A 20,796-nucleotide genomic window follows, 5' to 3' on the forward strand; every position below is an offset into this window, starting at 1 on the left:
GAGTAAGGTTAGGATTCCTAGGATATTGTCTTTTCTACAAGAAGGTTTAGAAAAGGGTTTATCTGCTAGTTCATTAAAGGGACAGATCTCAGCTCTGTCCATTCTGTTACACAAACGTCTGTCAGAAGTTCCTGACGTCCAGGCTTTTTGTCAGGCTTTGGCCAGAATTAAGCCTGTGTTTGAAACTGTTGCTCCACCATGGAGTTTAAACCTTGTTCTTAATGTTTTACAGGGCGTTCCGTTTGAACCCCTTCATTCCATTGATATAAAGTTGTTATCTTGGAAAGTTCTATTTTTAATGGCTATTTCCTCGGCTCGAAGAGTCTCTGAATTATCAGCCTTACATTGTGATTCTCCTTATTTGATTTTTCATTCGGATAAGGTAGTCCTGCGTACTAAACCTGGGTTCTTACCTAAGGTAGTTACTAACAGGAATATCAATCAAGAGATTGTTGTTCCTTCTTTATGCCCAAATCCTTCTTCAAAGAAGGAACGTCTACTGCACAACCTGGATGTAGTCCGTGCTCTAAAATTTTACTTACAGGCAACTAAGGAATTTCGACAAACGTCTTCTCTGTTTGTCATTTACTCTGGGCAGAGGAGAGGTCAAAAAGCTTCCGCTACCTCTCTTTCTTTTTGGCTTCGTAGCATAATTCGTTTAGCTTATGAGACTGCTGGACAGCAGCCTCCTGAAAGAATTACAGCTCATTCTACTAGAGCTGTGGCTTCCACTTGGGCCTTCAAGAATGAGGCCTCTGTTGAACAGATTTGCAAGGCTGCAACTTGGTCTTCGCTTCATACTTTTTCCAAATTTTACAAATTTGACACTTTTGCTTCATCGGAGGCTATTTTTGGGAGAAAGGTTCTTCAGGCAGTGGTTCCTTCTGTATAAAGAGCCTGCCTATCCCTCCCGTCATCCGTGTACTTTTGCTTTGGTATTGGTATCCCAGAAGTAATGATGACCCGTGGACTGATCACACTTAACAGAAGAAAACATAATTTATGCTTACCTGATAAATTCCTTTCTTCTGTAGTGTGATCAGTCCACGGCCCGCCCTGTTTTTAAGGCAGGTAAATATTTTTTAATTTATACTCCAGTCACCACTTCACCCTTGGCTTTTCCTTTCTCGTTGGTCCTTGGTCGAATGACTGGGAGTGACGTAGAGGGGAGGAGCTATATGCAGCTCTGCTGGGTGAATCCTCTTGCACTTCCTGTTGGGGAGGAGTAATATCCCAGAAGTAATGATGACCCGTGGACTGATCACTCTACAGAAGAAAGGAATTTATCAGGTAAGCATAAATTATGTTTTTGTCTCCTACTGCATTTTGTAACTATATTTTATATTTTTCTGAGTATTGACAGTACTTTCTTATTGACTTTTATGTAAAAAAAATATTATTGCAAATATGAATCTATAGATGTTTGGATTATATTGATCTCATACTGTTTGTGCATAAAAAATGATTTTCCTATCTGAACTAACCCCCCCCCCACACACTCACACACACACACACACACTACTGTAGCCTTATAATTGACAAATCATTGTGCAGCATGTAGAAGTGTCGACAGAATGCATTTCAGCCTCTGGGGGAATGGCAACACTACAGATGTCAGAGTTGAATTACAGTAAAAACAAGCAAATTAAATACTGTAATGAAATGCACTTCAAAGTTGTTGTTTTTTTTATGCATAATTAAACATTTTTCTACCTTTTATATATAAGTTTTCAAATTGTATCACTTTAAAAAACCCCTACATAAAACATCTGAGACTGACAAAACTTTTTCTTTTAAACACTTCATATTTCCTTTCTTAGGGCTCCATGTACTAAGCCGTCAATTCATCCGTCATTGTAGACGCGGATAAACTCGCCGTTACTCGCCGCGGGCGAAATGGTGTCCGCTGTCGCTATGTACTAATATTCCCCCAATAAATAGACAAGTCTAGCCCGCCGCGAGCAGTTGCGGATTGTTGATAAATTTGACGCCTCGCTCGCCGCGACTAAACTGATGTACTTAACTTTCAGTTGAATTGTCTGGCCAATTATTAACACGTGACATGCAAGGTGTCACGAACATCATAGTAGTCACGGGAATAGAATTTTGCTCCTATAAAAGTTCAACTTATCTAAACAACTTTATTATTGTTCAAAATTTTTTGAAGAGTGATAACAGAGCGTTATTTTTGTAATATTTATTTACAATTTGGATATGGCTTCATCTGGATCTGATAATATATAAATATTAATATAAAAATAATTATAAAGATTGACAACTATACAATACAAATTTAAAATATAGATTACTCTTTAATTACAGTCGACAAATTGGGCGCAATTTATATACATGGAAATGAGAGACAAATTAGACGCCAGTTATGCTGTAAGTACAATGCTGATATTACTACCTTTTATATATGTCTAGACTGGCGTCTAGATTGACTTTCCTATTGTTTTGTACCTTGCCCGCCACCTAAAAGGTGGCGAGGCAAAAATAACGAGGTGGGAGCGGAAATTGTAGCGAGCGGACAAATAGATTTTTTAGTACATTCGTTTTTGGCGAGTTGGTGGTCAAATGTGTCTAATTACAGTGAAAAATGGAGCGGTAGCGAGGTTTGGCGGATAAGTACGCTCGCAATTTTAAAGATGCGAGTTTTAACATAATTGACGGCTTTGTACATATCAGTTTGCGAATTTTGACGCGAGATTTGTTGCGGGTAGCTCGCTGACTGCTTAGTACATGGAGCCCTTAGCATCTAGAATATGACAGGTACTAACCACTAACTTAGACCTTCAAGTAAAGCCAACATTGCATTGTCTTATCCTACAATTAACAAACCACCATTAATTACTTTTCCAAACAGAAAAGAGAGTTATTTATTTCAGTACTTGGCAGTGCATTCTAATAATTCAAAGTGTATTCCCTACAAATGATTGCAGTATATAAATTATAATAGTGCCTGAATCTTTTTTTTTAGAATATCTTAATGCAAGTGTCTTTCCTTCACAAGCTAAATGTTGCCTTTAGAGAATCAGGCAGATAGTCTCTCTACCTGTAAAATAAATGTATCAACATTTCTTTCATGTAATTAACAAGAGTCCATGAGCTAGTGACGTATGGGATATACATTCCTACCAGGAGGGGCAAAGTTTCCCAAACCTTAAAATGCCTATAAATACACTCCTCACCACACCCACAAATCAGTTTTTACAAACTTTGCCTCCAAGGGAGGTGGTGAAGTAAGTTTGTGCTAGATTCTACGTTGATATGCGCTCCGCAGCAAGTTGGAGCCCGGTTTTCCTCTCAGCGTGCAGTGAATGTCAGAGGGATGTGAAGAGAGTATTGCCTATTGAATGCAGTGATCTCCTTCTACGGGGTCTATTTCATAAGGTTCTCTGTTATCGGTCGTAGAGATTCATCTCTTACCTCCCTTTTCAGATCGACGATATACTCTTATATTTACCATTTCCTCTACTGATTCTCGTTTCAGTACTGGTTTGGCTTTCTACAAACATGTAGATGAGTGTCCTGGGGTAAGTAAGTCTTATTTTCTGTGACACTCTAAGCTATGGTTGGGCACTTTATTTATAAAGTTCTAAATATATGTATTCAAACATTTATTTGCCTTGACTCAGAATGTTCAACTTTCCTTATTTCCAGACAGTCAGTTTCATATTTGGGATTATGCATTGAATTATCATATTTTTTCTTACCTCAAAAATTTGACTTTTTTCCCTGTGGGCTGTTAGGCTCGCGGGGGCTGAAAATGCTTCATTTTATTGCGTCATTCTTGGCGCGGACTTTTTTGGCGCAAAAATTCTTTTCCGTTTCCGGCGTCATACGTGTCGCCGGAAGTTGCGTCATTTTTTTACGTTATTTTGCGTCAAAGATGTCGGCGTTCCGGATGTGGCGTCATTTTTGGCGCCAAAAGCATTTAGGCGCCAAATAATGTGGGCGTCTTTTTTGGCGCTAAAAAATATGGGCGTCATTTTTGTCTCCACATTATTTAAGTCTCATTATTTATTGCTTCTGGTTGCTAGAAGCTTGTTCACTGGCATTTTTTTCCCATTCCTGAAACTGTCATTTAAGGAATTTGATCAATTTTGCTTTATATGTTGTTTTTTTCTTTTACATATTGCAAGATGTTCCACGTTGCAACTGAGTCAGAAGTTACTACAGGAAAATCACTGCACAGTGCTGGAGCTACCAAGCTAAGTCTGCTATAAACTTTTGGTATCTGTTTCTCCAGCTGTTATTTGTATTGCATGTCATGTCAAACTTATTAATGCAGATAAAATTTCCTTTAGTACTGTTACATTACCTGTTGCTGTCCGTCAACATCTAATTTTCAGAGTGTTCCTGATAACATAAGAGATTTTATTTTTTAAATCCATTAAGAAGGCTATGTCTGTTATTTCTCCTTCTAGTATACATAAAAGTCTTTTAAAATTTCTCTTTTTTTCAGATGAATTTTTAAATGAACATCATCATTCTGATACTGATAATGGTTCTTCTGGTTCAGAGGTTTCTGTCTCAGAGGTTGATGCTGATAAATCTTTGTATTTGTTCAAGATGGAATTTAGTCGTTCTTTACTTAAAGAAGTGTTATTTGCATTAGAAATAGAGGATTCTGGTCCTCTTGATACTAAATGTAAACGTTTAAATAAGGTTTTTAAATCTCCTGTAGTTATTCCAGAAGTGTTTTATCTCCCTGATGCTATTTCTGAAGTAATTTCCAGGGAATGGAATAATTTGGGTAATTTATTTACTCCTTCTAGACGTTTAAGCAAATTATATCCTGTGCCATCTGACAGATTAGAGTTTGTTGGGACAAAAATCCCTAAGGTTATGGGGCTGTCTCTACTCCTGCTAATGTACTACTATTCCTATGGCAGATAGTACTTCATTTAAGGATCCTTTAGATAGGAAAATTGAATCCTTTCTAAGAAAAGCTTACTTATGTTCAGGTAATCTTCTTAGACCTGCTATATTTTTAGCGGATGTTGCTGCAGCTTCAACTTTTTTGGTTAGAAGCTTTAGCGCAACAAGTAACAGATCATAATTTTATAGCATTATTATTATTCTATAACATGCTAATAATTTTATTGGTGATACCATCTTTTGATATCATTAGAGTTGATGTCAGGTATATGTCTCTAGCTATTTTAGCTAGAAAAGCTTTATGGATTAAACTTGGAATGCTGACATGTCTTCTAAGTCAACTTTGCTTTCCCTTTCTTTCCAGGGTAAATAATCATTTCGTTCCTTTCCTCACAACAAGGAACAAAAGCCTGATCCTTCATCCTCAGGAGCGGTATCAGTTTGGAAACTATTTCCAGTTTGGAATATATCCAAGCCTTATAGAAACCTATAGCCAGCTCCTAAGTACCTATGAAGGTGCGGCCCTTATTCCAGCTCAGCTGGTATGGGGCAGATTACGTTTTCTTCAAAGAAATTTGGATCAATTCCGTTCTTAATCTCTGGTTTCAGAAACATTGTTTCAGAAAGGTACAGAATTGGCTTCAAGTTAAGGCCTCCTGCTAAGAGATTCTTTTCTTTCCCGTGTCCCAATTGACACAGCAAGGCTCAGCATTTCTGAAATGTGTTTCAGATCTAGAGTTGGCTGGAGTATTTATGCCAGTTCCAGTTCTGGAACAGGGGCTGGGGTTTTATTTTATCTCTTCATTGTACCAAAGAAGGTCAATTCCTTCAGACCAGTTCTGGATCTATCATTATTGAATCGTTATGTTAGGATACCAACATTCAAGATGGTTACTGTAGGACTATCCTGCCTTTTGTTTAGCAAGGGCATTATATGTCTACAATAGATTTACAGGATGTGTATCTGCATATTCCGATTCATCCAGATCACTTTTAGTGTCTGAGATTCTCTTTTTAGACAAGCATTACCAGTTTTGTGGCTCTACTATTTGGCCTAGCCTCAGTTCCAAGAATTTTTTTCAAAGGTTCTCGGTGCCCTTCTTTCTGTAATCAGAGAATAGGGTTTTGGTATTTCCTTATTTGGACGATATCTTGGTACTTGCTCAGTCTTCTCATTTTCGAAGAATCTCATACGAATCGACTTGTGTTGTTTCTTCAAGTTCATGGTTGGAGGATCAATTTACCAATCAGTTTATTGATTCCTCAGACAAGGGTAACCTTTTTAGGTTTCTAGATAAATTCAGTGTCTATGACTCTGTCCTTGTCAGACAAGAGAAGTTTAACATTGATATCAGCTTGTCAAAACCTTCAGTCACAATCATTCCCTTTGGTAGCCTTATGCATGGAAATGTTGGATCTTAGGACTGCCGCATCAGATGCGATCTCCTTTGCTCGTTTTCACATGCGACCTCTTCAGCTCTGTATGCTGAACCAATGGTGCAGGGATTACTCAAAGATATCTCAAATTAATATCTTTAAACCGATTTTACGACACTCTCTGACATGGTGGACAGATCACCATCGTTTAGTTCAGGGGGCTTCTTTGTTCTTCCGACCTGGACTATAATCTCAACAGATACGAGTCTTACAGGTTGGGGAGCTGTGTGGGGGTATCTGACGGCACAAGGGGTTTGGGAATCTCAGGAGGTGAGATTTCCGATCAATATTTTGGAACCCCGTGCAATTTTCAGAGCTCTTCAGTCTTGGCCCCTTCTGAAGAGAGAGTTGTTCATTGTTTTCAGATAAGACATTGTCACAACTGTGGCATACATCAATCATCAAGGAGGGACTCACAGTCCTCTGGCTATGAAAGAAGTATCTCGAATTTTGGTTTGGGCGGAATCCAGCTCCTGTCTAATCTCTGCGGTTTATATCCCAGGTATGGACAATTGGAAAGCGGATTATCTCAGTCGCCAAACGTTGCATCCGGGCGAATGGTCTCTTCACCCAGAGGTATTTCTTCAGATTGTTCAAATGTGGGAACTTCCAGAAATAGTTCTGATGGCTTCTCATCTAAACAAGAAACTTCCCAGGTATCTGTCCAGATCCCGGGATCCTCAGGCGGAGGCAGTGGATGCATTTTTACTTCCTTGGAAGTATCATCCTGCCTATATCTTTCCGCCTCTAGTTCTTCTTCCAAGAGTAATCTCCAAGATTCTGAAGGAATGCTCGTTTGTTCTGCTGGTAGCTCCGGCATGGCCTCACAGGTTTTGGTATGCGGATCTTGTCCGGATGGCCTCTTGCCAACCGTGGACTCTTCCGTTAAGACCAGACCTTTTGTCTCAAGGTCCTTTTTTCCATCAGGATCTGAAATCCTTAAATTTAAAGGTATGGAGATTGAACGCTTGATTCTTGGTCAAAGAGGTTTCTCTGACTCTATGATTAATACTATGTTATAGGCTCGTACATCTGTATCCAGAGAGATATATTATAGAGTCTGGAAGACTTATATTTTTTGGTGTCTTTCTCATCATTTTTCTTGGCATTCTTTTAGAATACCGAGAATATTACAATTTCTTCAGGATGGTTTAGATAAGGGTTTGTCCGCAAGTTCCTTGAAAGGTCAAATCTCTGCTCTTTCTGTTCTTTTTCACAGAAAGATTGCTATTCTTCCTGATATTCATTGTTTTGTACAAGCTTTGGTTTGTATAAAGCCTATCATTAAGTCAATTTCTCCTCCTTGGAGTTTGAATTTGGTTCTGGGGGCTCTTCAAGCTCCTCCATTTGAACCTATGCATTCATTGGATATTAATTACTTTCTTGGAAAGTTTTGTTCCTTTTGGCCATCTCTTCTGCCAGAAGAGTTTCTGAATTATCTGCTCTTTCTTATGAGTCTCCTTTTCTGATTCTTCATCAGGATAAGGCGGTGTTGCGAACTTCTTTTGAATTTTTTACCTAAAGTTGTGAATTCCAACAACATTAGTAGAGAAATTGTGGTTCCTTCATTATGTCCTAATCCTAAGAATTCTAAGGAGAAATCGTTGCATTCTTTGGATGTTGTTAGAGCTTTGAAATATTATGTTGAAGCTACGAAATCTTTCTGTAAGACTTCTAGTCTATTTGTTATCTTTTCCGGTTCTAGGAAAGGCCAGAAAGCTTCTGCCATTTCTTTGGCATCTTGGTTGAAATCTTTAATTCATCTTGCCTATGTTGAGTCGGGTAAAATTCCGCCTCAGAGAATTACAGCTCATTCTACTAGGTCAGTATCTACTTCCTGGGCGTTTAGGAATGAAGCTTCGGTTGACCAGATCTGCAAAGCAGCAACTTGGTCCTCTTTGCATACTTTTACTAAATTCTACCATTTTGATGTATTTTCTTCTTCTGAAGCAGTTTTGGTAGAAAAGTTCTTCAGGCAGCGGTTTCAGTTTGAATCTTCTGCTTATGTTTTTTGTTAAACTTTATTTTGGGTGTGGATTATTTTCAGCAGGAATTGGCTGTCTTTATTTTATCCCTCCCTCTCTAGTGACTCTTGTGTGGAAAGATCCACATCTTGGGTAGTCATTATCCCATACGTCACTAGCTCATGGACTCTTGTTAATTACATGAAAGAAAACATAATTTATGTAAGAACTTACCTGATAAATTCATTTCTTTCATATTAACAAGAGTCCATGAGGCCCACCCTTTTTTGGGGTGGTTATGATTTTTTTGTATAAAGCACAATTATTCCAATTCCTTATTTTATATGCTTCGCACTTTTTTTCTTATCACCCCACTTCTTGGCTATTCGTTAAACTGATTTGTGGGTGTGGTGAGGGGTGTATTTATAGGCATTTTAAGGTTTGGGAAACTTTGCCCCTCCTGGTAGGAATGTATATCCCATACGTCACTAGCTCATGGACTCTTGTTAATATGAAAGAAATGAATTTATCAGGTAAGTTCTTACATAAATTATGTTTTTGCTCTTGCTTTGATTTTGTTTTACTACTGACCATTTAAAAGTTAAAAAGTTCAGCACTGCTGAAAATTACCAAAATAAATGCTTATTTGTGAAATGTGCAATAGTTGAATGCATTTTATCTGTAAATCTCATTGGATGTACAAGAGAAACAATGAAATAAGCATTTAAAGCATTAAAGGGCTTTCAGGAATTAGTACATGAAACCATGTCACATCACACAGAGCATGAACTGTAACCTCTCATTTACCTTATCAGTCATCACCAGTGACAGCCCTAGTAAGCTACTTACAAAATATCCTGCAGATGTATATGCAAATTTAAATGAAAGTGCACATGCACAATACTTACATTTATTACACTGTGTAAATGCGCAAAATTGATGACATGGACCCATCACAATTAACCCTAACTGCGAATCAACATCCTAATTACAGTTATTTTGTAAAAGCTACCCACTCTGAATTGCAGTTGACACTAATAATGTCCCATCCTTCAAATGTGATTAATACTAACGTATCCAACCCAACTAGCTTCCCTGGGCCTCACTTAGGCCCTGATATTCAAAACCTCTCTGCTCAGGTGAGATATTCTAAAATGATCCTCCAGCACTGCAAGATCCCTAGTGAACTTTTCAAAAGGCAGATTTTGCTTTACTTCTCCAAGGGGCGTTCCCTGCATTTCTGTATGTGAAGAAGAGACAAGCCCAGTGCATTATAACACTGCATGACATGAATATTCTGCTGCATTTACACTTTGTGCTTTCTATTTTATTTCAATGTACACTTTAGATAAAATTTTATAACATTTCAAGCTTTGCACTTTCTATTTTGTATTTTATTTTGTATACAGCAGTGTATTTAGGATTGTGATTTCACAAATTCTTATTATACCTTCACAGTTTCTGTGTAACTTTAACAAATTAGGCTCATACTTTGTATATGTATGTGTATATTTTACAAATCACATTGCACTTTGCATGTCTTTAAAACTGAAAAACTGTCAGCTTCTGTTTCCCAGAGAGCGTCGTTACTTTCTATGGGCCAGATAATCAAACTTTCTCTAGATTGGATAGAGAATATAGTGCTGACTTCACAGGGGCAGAACTGACTGAATTTTCTAAGAAAAGTGGAGGAACATGAAAATACCAGAGTTGCAAGATGCCTTCCTTAGAACGTAATGAAGTTCTCTGGGATACAAAATTTTACATGGGAGAGAGAATGTAACTGGAAAACCCCTGGGGCTGATATACAGGCTCCTTTTGCACCAATTCCAAATTAAACTGAAATGTTTAACTTGTGTCTATAATTTTAATATATATTACTTTTCTGTTAATTAAAATAAGTGTATTGTGAATTTTGAGCAAACTTCACCAGCATACAGCTAGCAAGACAAATAAACGAGACCAGCTTGTTTAAAATGCTTAGAAATGTTTACAAGACTTGTGAGAGAGCTTCAGATATACTCTGGGAACTCTCCTGTTCAGCCCAGGGAACTGCCCTGTCCCTCCCTCTTTCTGAAGCATAATCAGAATGTGTAAAATCACTGTTAGATAAAAGTTTAAATGTATTAAAATACAAATGAGAGTGCAACGCTTAAAGGAACAGAAACCCCATAATTTTCTTTCATGGCTCTGATAGAACATACAATTTTAAACAACTTTCCAATGTATTTTTATTATCACATTTTGCTTCATTCTCTTGTTATCTTTTGAAGGCAGCTAGCTGAACACATCTAGTTAGCCAATCACAAGAGACAATACAATGCCCACTAAATTACCTTATCCCATTCAATACCCTATAAAAAAGAAGGCACCCTTGAAATTACCCCCACACACACCACATTACTTACTTAATATCCAAAATGACTCCCTATGTGACCCATCCCACAATAATACCCCTAACGCTACCCTCACAACTTAAGGACGCACAAAAAGCCTTGCATTAAATAAAGAATCCCCTAAAATAACATAAATGTCCTACCATAGTTCCTGTTTAACTTCCTCTAGCCTGAAACAACATAGTATCTTGCTGTTCTTTTCTCCAACATTGGTGTGTCCGGTCCACGGCGTCATCCTTACTTGTGGGATATCTCTTCCCCAACAGGAAATGGCAAAGAGTCCCAGCAAAGCTGGCCATATAGTCCCTCCTAGGCTCCGCCCACCCCAGTCATTCTCTTTGCCGTTGCACAGGCAACATCTCCACGGAGATGGTTAAGAGTTTTTTGGTGTTTAAATGTAGTTTTTATTCTTCTATCAAGTGTTTGTTATTTTAAAATAGTGCTGGTATGTACTATTTACTCTGAAACAGAAAAGGATGAAGATTTCTGTTTGTGAGAGGAAGATGATTTTAGCAGACAGTAACTAAAATCGATTGCTGTTTCCACATAGGACTGTTGAGATGAAGTAACTTCAGTTGGGGGAAGCAGTTAGCAGACTTTTCTGCTTAAGGTATGACTAGCCATATTTCTAACAAGACGATGTAATGCTGGAAGGCTGTCATTTCCCCTCATGGGGACCGGTAAGCCATTTTCTTAGTCAAACAAACAGAATAAAGGGCTTATTATGGGCTAAAAAACTGGTAGACATTTTTATGGGCTAAATCGATTGCTTTATTTGGGCATTTTATTCATATTTATGCTGACAATTTGCATTTATAAACTTGGGGAACGTTTATTAAACGGCAGGCACTATGTTAGACACCTTTTCCAGTCAGGGGGCCTTCCTAGTTGTAGACTGTGCCTCATTTTCGCGCCATTACTGCGCAGTTGTTTTTTTGAGAGCAGGGCATGCAGATGCATGTGTGAAGATCTAAAAATTGCTGGAAAAGCTTCTAGAAGGCGTCAATTGGTATCGTATTCCCCTCTGGGCTTGGTTGGGTCTCAGCAAAGACTATAGCTGGGACTGTATAGGGGTTAAATTTATCAACGGCTCCGGTTCCGTTATTTTAAGGGTTAAAGCTCTGAAATTTGGCGTGCAATACTACTAATGCTTTAAGACACTGTGGTGAAATTTTGGTAATTTTTGAACAATTCCTTCATACTTTTTCACATATTCAGTAATAAAGTGTTTTCTGTTTAAAATTTAAAGAGACAGTAACGGTTTTGTTTTAAAATGTTTTTTGTGCTTTGTTGACAACTTTAAGCCTGTTTAACATGTCTGTACCTTCAGATAAGCTATGTTCTATATGTATGAAAGCCAATGTGTCTCCCCATTTAAATGTATGTGATAATTGTGCCATAGCGTCCAAACAAAGTAAGGACAGTACTGCCACAGATAATGAAATTGCCCAAGATGATTCCTCAGATGAGGGGAGTAAACATGATACTACATCATCTCCTACTGTGTCTACACCAGTTTTGCCCACGCAGGAGGCCCCTAGTACATCTAGTGCGCCAATACTTATTACCATGCAACAATTAACGGCTGTAATGGATAACTCCATAGCAAATATTTTATCCAAAATGCCTACTTATCAGAGAAAGCGTGATTGCTCTGTTTTAAACACTGAAGAGCAGGAGGGCGCTGATGATAATTGTTCTGTCATACCCTCACACCAATCTGAAGGGGCCATGAGGGAGGTTTTGTCAGATGGAGAAATTTCAGATTCAGGAAAAATTTCTCAACAAGCTGAACCTGATGTTGTGACATTTAAATTTAAATTAGAACATCTCCGCGCACTGCTTAAGGAGGTGTTATCTACTCTGGATGATTGTGACAACTTGGTCATTCCAGAGAAATTATGCAAGATGGACAAGTTCCTAGAGGTTCCGGTGCACCCCAACGCTTTTCCTATACCCAAGCGGGTGGCGGACATAGTAAATAAGGAGTGGGAAAAGCCCGGCATACCTTTTGTTCCCCCCCCCTATATTTAAGAAATTATTTCCTATGGTCGACCCCAGAAAGGACTTATGGCAGACAGTCCCTAAGGTCGAGGGGGCAGTTTCTACTCTAAACAAACGCACTACTATTCCTATCGAAGATAGTTGTGCTTTCAAAGATCCTATGGATAAAAAATTGGAAGGTTTGCTTAAAAAGATTTTTGTACAGCAAGGTTACCTTCTACAACCCATTTCGTGCATTGTTCCTGTCACTACAGCAGCGTGGTTCTGGTTCGAGGAACTAGAAAAGTCGCTCTGTAGAGAGACTCCATATGAGGAGGTTATGGACAGAGTTCACGCACTTAAATTGGCTAACTCTTTTATTTTAGATGCCGCTTTGCAATTAGCTAGGTTAGCGGCGAAAAATTCAGGGTTTGCTATCGTGGCGCGCAGAACGCTTTGGCTAAAGTCTTGGTCAGCGGATGTGTCATCCAAGACAAAATTGCTTAACATCCCTTTCAAAGGTAAAACTCTATTTGGACCAGAATTGAAAGAGATTATTTCAGACATCACTGGGGGAAAGGGCCACGCCCTTCCACAAGATAGGTCTTTCAAGGCTAAAAATAAGTCTAATTTTCGTTCCTTTCGCAATTTCAGGAACGGACTGTAATGCCTCACAACCCAAACCAGCCTGGAAACCGATGCAAGGCTGGAACAAGGGTAAGCAGGCCAAGAAGCCTGCCGCTGCTAACAAAACAGCATGAAGGAGTAGCCCCCGATCCGGGACCGGATCTAGTGGGGGGCAGACTCTCTCTCTTTGCTCAGGCTTGGGCAAGAGATGTTCAGGATCCCTGGGCGCTAGAAATAGTTTCTCAAGGTTATCTCCTGGAATTCAAGGAACTACCCCCAAGGGGAAGGTTCCACATGTCTCACTTATCCTCAAACCAAATAAATAGACAGGCATTCTTACATTGTGTAGAAGACCTGTTAAAGATGGGAGTGATACACCCAGTTCCAATAAAGGAACAAGGAATGGGATTTTATTCCAATCTGTTCGTAGTTCCCAAAAAAGAGGGAACTTTCAGACCAATTTTGGATTTGAAGATCCTAAACAAATTTCTCAGGGTACCATCGTTCAAGATGGAAACCATTCGAACGATTCTATCCACTATCCAGGAAAGTCAATTTATGACTACCGTGGATCTAAAGGATGCGTACCTACATATTCCTATCCACAAAGAACATCATCAGTTCCTAAGGTTCGCTTTTCTGGACAAGCATTACCAGTTTGTGGCCCTCCCATTCGGGTTAGCCACTGCTCCAAGGATTTTCACAAAGGTGCTAGGGTCCCTTCTAGCGGTTCTAAGACCGAGGGGCATTGCAGTAGTACCTTACTTGGACGACATTCTAATACAAGCGTCGTCCCTGTCAAAAGCAAAGGCTCATACAGACATCGTTCTGGCCTTTCTCAGATCACACGGATGGAAGGTGAACATAGAAAAAAGTTCTCTGTCTCCGTCGACAAGAGTTCCCTTCTTGGGAACAATAATAGATTCCTTAGAAATGAGGATTTTTCTGACAGAGGTCAGAAAATCAAAACTTCTAAGCTCTTGTCAAGCTCTTCATTCTGTTCCTCGTCCTTCCATAGCGCAGTGCATGGAAGTAGTAGGGTTGATGGTTGCAGCAATGGACATAGTTCCTTTTGCACAAATTCATCTAAGACCATTACAACTGTGCATGCTCAAACAGTGGAATGGGGATTATACAGACTTGTCTCCAATGATTCAAGTAGATCAGAAGACCAGAGATTCACTCCGTTGGTGGCTGACCCTGGACCATCTGTCCCAGGGAATGAGCTTCCGCAGACCAGAGTGGGTCATTGTCACGACCGACGCCAGTCTAGTGGGCTGGGGCGCGGTCTGGGAATCCCTGAAAGCTCAGGGTCTATGGTCTCGGGAAGAGTCTCTTCTCCCGATAAACATTCTGGAACTGAGAGCGATATTCAATGCTCTCAGGGCTTGGCCTCAACTAGCAAAGGCCAGATTCATAAGGTTCCAATCAGACAACATGCCGTTGCGTATATCAATCATCAGGGGGGAACAAGGAGTTCCCTGGCGATGAAAGAAGTGACCAAAATAATTCAATGGGCGGAGGATCACTCCTGCCACCTGTCTGCGATCCACATCCCAGGTGTGGAAAACTGGGAGGCGGATTTTCTGAGTTGTCAGACATTCCATCCGGGGGAGTGGGAACTCCACCCGGAGATCTTTGCCCAAATAACCCAATTATGGGGCATTCCAGAAATGGATCTGATGGCGTCTCGTCAGAACTTCAAGGTTCCTTGCTACGGGTCCAGATCCAGGGATCCCAAGGCGACTCTAGTAGATGTACTAGTAGCACCTTGGACCTTCAACCTAGCTTATGTATTTCCACCGTTTCCTCTCATTCCCAGGCTGGTAGCCAGGATCAATCAAGAGAGGGCCTCGGTGATCTTGATAGCTCCTGCGTGGCCACGCAGGACTTGGTATGCAGACCTGGTGAATATGTCATCGGTTCCACCATGGAAGCTACCTTTGAGACAGGACCTTCTTGTTCAGGGTCCATTCGAACATCCAAATCTGGTCTCCCTCCAGCTGACGGCTTGGAGATTGAACGCTTGATTCTATCGAAGCGTGGGTTTTCAGATTCTGTGATAGATACTCTGGTTCAGGCCAGAAAACCGGTAACTAGAAAGATTTACCATAAAATATGGAAAAGATATATCTGTTGGTGTGAATCCAAAGGATTCCCATGGAATAAGATAAAAATTCCTAAGATTCTCTCCTTTCTACAAGAAGGTTTGGAGAAAGGATTATCTGCAAGTTCTCTAAAGGGACAGATCTCTGCTTTATCTGTCTTACTACACAATAGACTGGCAGCTGTGCCAGATGTTCAAGCATTTGTTCAGGCTCTGGTTAGGATCAAGCCTGTTTACAGACCTTTGACTCCTCCCTGGAGTCTAAATCTAGTTCTTTCAGTTCTTCAAGGGGTTCCGTTTGAACCTTTACATTCCATAGATATTAAGTTACTATCTTGGAAAGTTTTGTTTTTGGTTGCAATTTCTTCTGCTAGAAGAGTTTCAGAGTTATCTGCTCTGCAGTGTTCTCCGCCCTATCTGGTGTTCCATGCAGATAAGGTGGTTTTGCGTACTAAGCCTGGTTTTCTTCCTAAGGTTGTTTCTAACAAAAATATTAACCAGGAGATAGTTGTACCTTCTTTATGTCCGAATCCAGTTTCAAAGAAGGAACGTTTGTTACACAATTTGGACGTAGTCCGTGCTCTAAAATTCTATTTAGAGGCTACAAAAGATTTCAGACAAACTTCTTCCTTGTTTGTTGTTTATTCTGGTAAAAGGAGAGGTCAAAAAGCGACTTCTACCTCTCTTTCCTTTTGGCTTAAAAGCATCATCCGATTGGCTTTCGAGACTGCCGGACGGCAGCCTCCTGAAAGAATCACAGCTCACTCCACTAGGGCTGTGGCTTCCACATGGGCCTTCAAGAACGAGGCTTCTGTTGACCAGATATGTAAGGCAGCGACTTGGTCTTCACTGCACACTTTTGCCAAATTTTACAAATTTGATACTTTTGCTTCTTCGGAGGCTATTTTTGGGAGAAAGGTTTTGCAAGCTGTGGTGCCTTCCGTTTAGGTAACCTGATTTGCTCCCTCCCTTCATCCGTGTCCTAAAGCTTTGGTATTGGTTCCCACAAGTAAGGATGACGCCGTGGACCGGACACACCAATGTTAGAGAAAACAGAATTTATGCTTACCTGATAAATTACTTTCTCCAACGGTGTGTCCGGTCCACGGCCCGTCCTGGTTTTTTAATCAGGTCTGATGAATTATTTTCTCTAACTACAGTCACCACGGTACCATATGGTTTCTCCTATATATATTTCCTCCTGTCTGTCGGTCGAATGACTGGGGTGGGCGGAGCCTAGGAGGGACTATATGGCCAGCTGGGACTCTTTGCCATTTCCTGTTGGGGAAGAGATATCCCACAAGTAAGGATGACGCCGTGGACCGGACACACCGTTGGAGAAAGTAATTTATCAGGTAAGCATAAATTCTTTTTTCCTTGTTGTTGATTGTGACATGTTCTTAGGTTTCACACTAAATTGTGTTTAATATCATGGTGTAAGACTAAAACAAGGATGTTTATTTTCTCTTTTGTTGTAGGTTAAAATGGTTCTAAATAAGCTATATGAGAATAAGAAAATTGCTGCTGCAACGCACAATATTTATGCATATAGGTAAGTTGTTTACGACACATTTTTAACTAGCTGTGTCTATATTTAACCTATGTTGTTGTTTTCAACATGAGTATGAGGAACAGCTGAGAAATTGTGTGTTATATTTAAAGGGACATTAAACACTTTGAGATGTAATATAAAATGATAAATCGTATATATTAAAAAGCTCTGCAATATACTTTCATTATTTATTTTTTCCCCTTGTCCTGTAATTCCATTCTGAAATTGCTTTTCAGTTCCTGTTAGAAATGGAAGTGAACAACACTGTTATATTCCACACAGCCTTTGGCTGCACACTCTAGTGACCTATTTAATAACTGTCTCTAATTGGTCAAAGCAGAGAAGGTAACCTAAGTTACAACATGTCAGCTTCCATTGTTTTTATAGAAACTAAAACTTTACACTTATTTTGTCACTATTTAAACAACTAATGAAACTTTAAAAAAATACATCTACATGTTATTCTCAGACTAATCTTTTCTTTGAAAGCATCATTCTATCTAGCATTTATTTATTGCTTAACGTCCCTTTTAAGGGTACTTTTTTTATTTGTAATGTTTTTAGCTAAAGACATTAAAGATGTCCTCCACATTATGCCAGCTCTTGAAGGTAAACTTTACAGTGGGCTATACTCTCTTATCCATAAGAAGACTTAGAAACGTCCTGGGAAAAAATCCAACAGTGATTTCCTACTATGTAATAAACACCAGCCTTATCATTTCTGTTTCCACCTTTTTGGAGCAGCTGAAGATTTTTTTTTCCTTTTACAGATAAAAAAGGAAGGAACATAATGCACATATCAGCCAATCGGAATTAAGGTAGGAAAAATCTGATTGAATCAGCCAATCAAATTCAAGTTCAGTCCGATTGGCTGAACCAATCGCTCAATCTGATTGGCTGATTCAATCAGCCAATCAGATTTTTCCTACCTTAATTCCGATTGGCTGATAGAATCCTATCAGCCAATCGGAATTCGACGGACGCCATCTTGGATGACGTCATTTAATGGTACCTCATTCGTCGTTCAGTCGTCAGCCAGGATGGATGCTCTATGTCGGAGGAGCTAAGAAAGAAGATTGAAGATGCCGCTTGATGGAAGATGCCGCCGGATAGAAGAAGACTTTGCTGCCGCTTGGATAAAGACATCGCCGGGATGAAGACTTCTTCTTTGCCGCTTGGATAAAGACATCGCCTGGATCGGATGAGGAGTTCGGCCCGGTTGGGTGAAGACAAGGTAGGGAGATCTTCAGGGGGGTAGTGTTAGGTTTTTTTAAGGGGGGTTTGGGTGGGTTTAGAATAGGGGTATGTGGGTGGTGGGTTGTAATGTTGGGGGGGGGGGGTGTTGTGTTCTTTTTTTTTTTACAGGCAAAAGAGCTGTTAACTTGGGGTAAATACCCAGCAAAAAGCCCTTTTAAGGGCTGGTACAGAGCTGGGTATTTTATAATTTTGAATAGGGTAGGGAATTTTTTATTTTGGGGGGCTTTATTATTTTATTAGGGGGCTTAGAATAGGTGTAATTAGTTTAAAATTGCTGTAATCTTTTTTTTTTTTGTAATTTAGTGGGGTTTTTTTGTAATTTAGTTTAGTTTATTTAATTGTATTTTTAGATAGATATTTGTAGTTTATTTAATTTATTGATAGTGTAGGTGTATTTGTAACTTAGGTTAGGATTTTTTTTACAGGTAATTTGGTAATTATTTTAACTAGGTAGCTATTAAATAGTTAATAACTATTTAATAGCTATTATACCTAGTTAAAATAATTAACAATTTACCTGTAAAATAAATATAAACCCTAACATAGCTACAATGTAATTATTAATTATATTGTAGCTATCTTAGGGTTTATTTTATAGGTAAGTATTTAGATTTAAATAGGAATATTTTAGTTTATTATATGAATTAGATTTATTTAATAAGAATTTAGTTAGGAGTGTTAGGGTTAGATAGAGTTAATATAGTTAATATAAATACTATATTAACTATATTAACCCTAATATAATTAGGGTTAATATAGTTAATATATATAATGTAATAACTATATTATCTATAATATACTTAGGGTTAAAATAGATAATATAGCTGGCGGCGGGGTAGGTAGATTAAATTAGGGGTTAATAATTTTAATATAGATGGCGGCGGTGTAAGGGGCTTACATTAGGGATTAATACTATTAATATAGGTGGCGGCGGTGTAGGGAGGGCAGGTTATATGGCAAAAGAGCTGTGGGCAAAGCCCAGCAAAAGGCCCTTTTAAGGGCTGGTAATAGAGATAATTATTTTAGGGGGATTAGATTAGGGGTTAATATAGATAATATAGGTGGCGGCAGGGTAGGGGGATTAGATATTGGTTAATATAGTTTAATATAGCTGGCGGTGGGGTAGGAGCTCACATTAGGGGGTAGGTAACATAGATGGCGGCGGTGTTAGGGCTCACTTTAAGGGGTTATAGATTTAATATAGCTGGCGGCGGGGTCCGGGAGCGGCGGTTTAGGGGTTAATAACTATTAGGTGGCAGCGGGGTCCGGGAGCGGCGGTTTAGGGGTTAATACATTTTTTATTGTTAGGATAGTGAGGGGGGATAGCGGATAGAGGGTTAGACGTGTCGGGCTTACTTGGGGGAGGCGTGTTAGACAGTACGGGAGATTTAGACGTTAATCAGGTTTTGTAGGCGCCGGCAGTTTCTAAAGTGCCGTAAGTCACTGGCGACTCCAGAAATTTGTACTTACGCAGATTTCTGGACATCGCTGGTTTGTCAGACTTACGGCACTTTAGCTTCTGACGGCGCCGTATATAGGATAGCTTGAGTTGCGAGCTGAAACTGCGGGAGGCGGGGGTTCCCTCGCTTGCGCCACAAACTACGCTGCATATCGGATCGCGCCCCTGATGGTTGAATTCCACCTCTTTCCATTCATGGAAGGTCAGTTTTAGTTTCCCAATGAAATCTGGACAGTGAAAATTAAATCAAATTCAATGCATTGAGGGCTTTTGGCTGAATCATACTGGTAAATGTGGCATAGCAATGAATTGTGAATAATCTCTTGATATACATTTTGAAAATGCTGCACTTAATAAGAGGCGGCTTTCTGTTATAGTTTTTATAGGACTGAGCAAAGGTAGCGCATGCTATTAGAAAAACCTTTGTGGTGTTGTATGCTGAGGATTTCTTGTTGCTGTTTTTACCACTAGCCATTTTCCCTGCTCCCCACACCTATTCTAAGTTATGCACTATAACTCATACGACAGTTATGTTTGTTTATCTAACTTATGCACTATAAATCATACAACATATATATGTTTGTGTATCTAACGTATGCACTATAAATCATACAACATATATATGTTTGTGTATCTAACGTATGCACTATAAATCATACAACATATATATGTTTGTGTATCTAATTTGCAGTGCTTCTGAATTTCAGTCTTCAGTGCACACTAATAGGCCCGATTTTCAGACTAGAGCACAGGTACAATTTTCAGCTGATTAGTAAACATGGCTATTAACCTGCTCTCACCGAAGGTAATCCTGTAAATCTGGCCTATTAGGACTGGAATTGAGAAGCAATTTGCATGCAACATATTTGGTGTTATATACATGACATTGAGACTAATATACAACTATATTTATACACTTTGCAGCACACTTGTGGTGCATAAGAAAATGATTCAGATGTACAGACGTATAGACCTTGTTTTGCTGCTATTTCACAGGTTTGGGAATTAGCAGCTTCAGTTGATGGTTGCATGAACTGTGAAATTGTGGGGTTCTGGCTTATCCTAATTGTATAAAAAAAATGTTATATATATTTGGTCTTTCCCACATATCTTTTATATGCTGTTTTATC

The 20,796-nt window shown here is 39.2% G+C and overlaps 1 protein-coding gene across 3 annotated transcripts in view; it reads left to right on the forward strand.

Moving 5' to 3' along the window:
- Positions 1–20,796, forward strand: part of IMPACT (impact RWD domain protein) — a 108,078-nt gene that overhangs the window by 75,715 nt on the left and 11,567 nt on the right. For all 3 annotated transcript variants that reach the window (XM_053714985.1, XM_053714987.1, XM_053714986.1), the window contains one exon: positions 16,877–16,950. In XM_053714985.1, coding sequence (XP_053570960.1) covers positions 16,877–16,950 — 74 coding nt within the window. The remainder of the gene's footprint in view (positions 1–16,876; positions 16,951–20,796) is intronic.

This window comes from Bombina bombina, chromosome 5 (genome assembly GCF_027579735.1).
Source record: "Bombina bombina isolate aBomBom1 chromosome 5, aBomBom1.pri, whole genome shotgun sequence".
Taxonomy (NCBI): domain Eukaryota; kingdom Metazoa; phylum Chordata; class Amphibia; order Anura; family Bombinatoridae; genus Bombina; species Bombina bombina.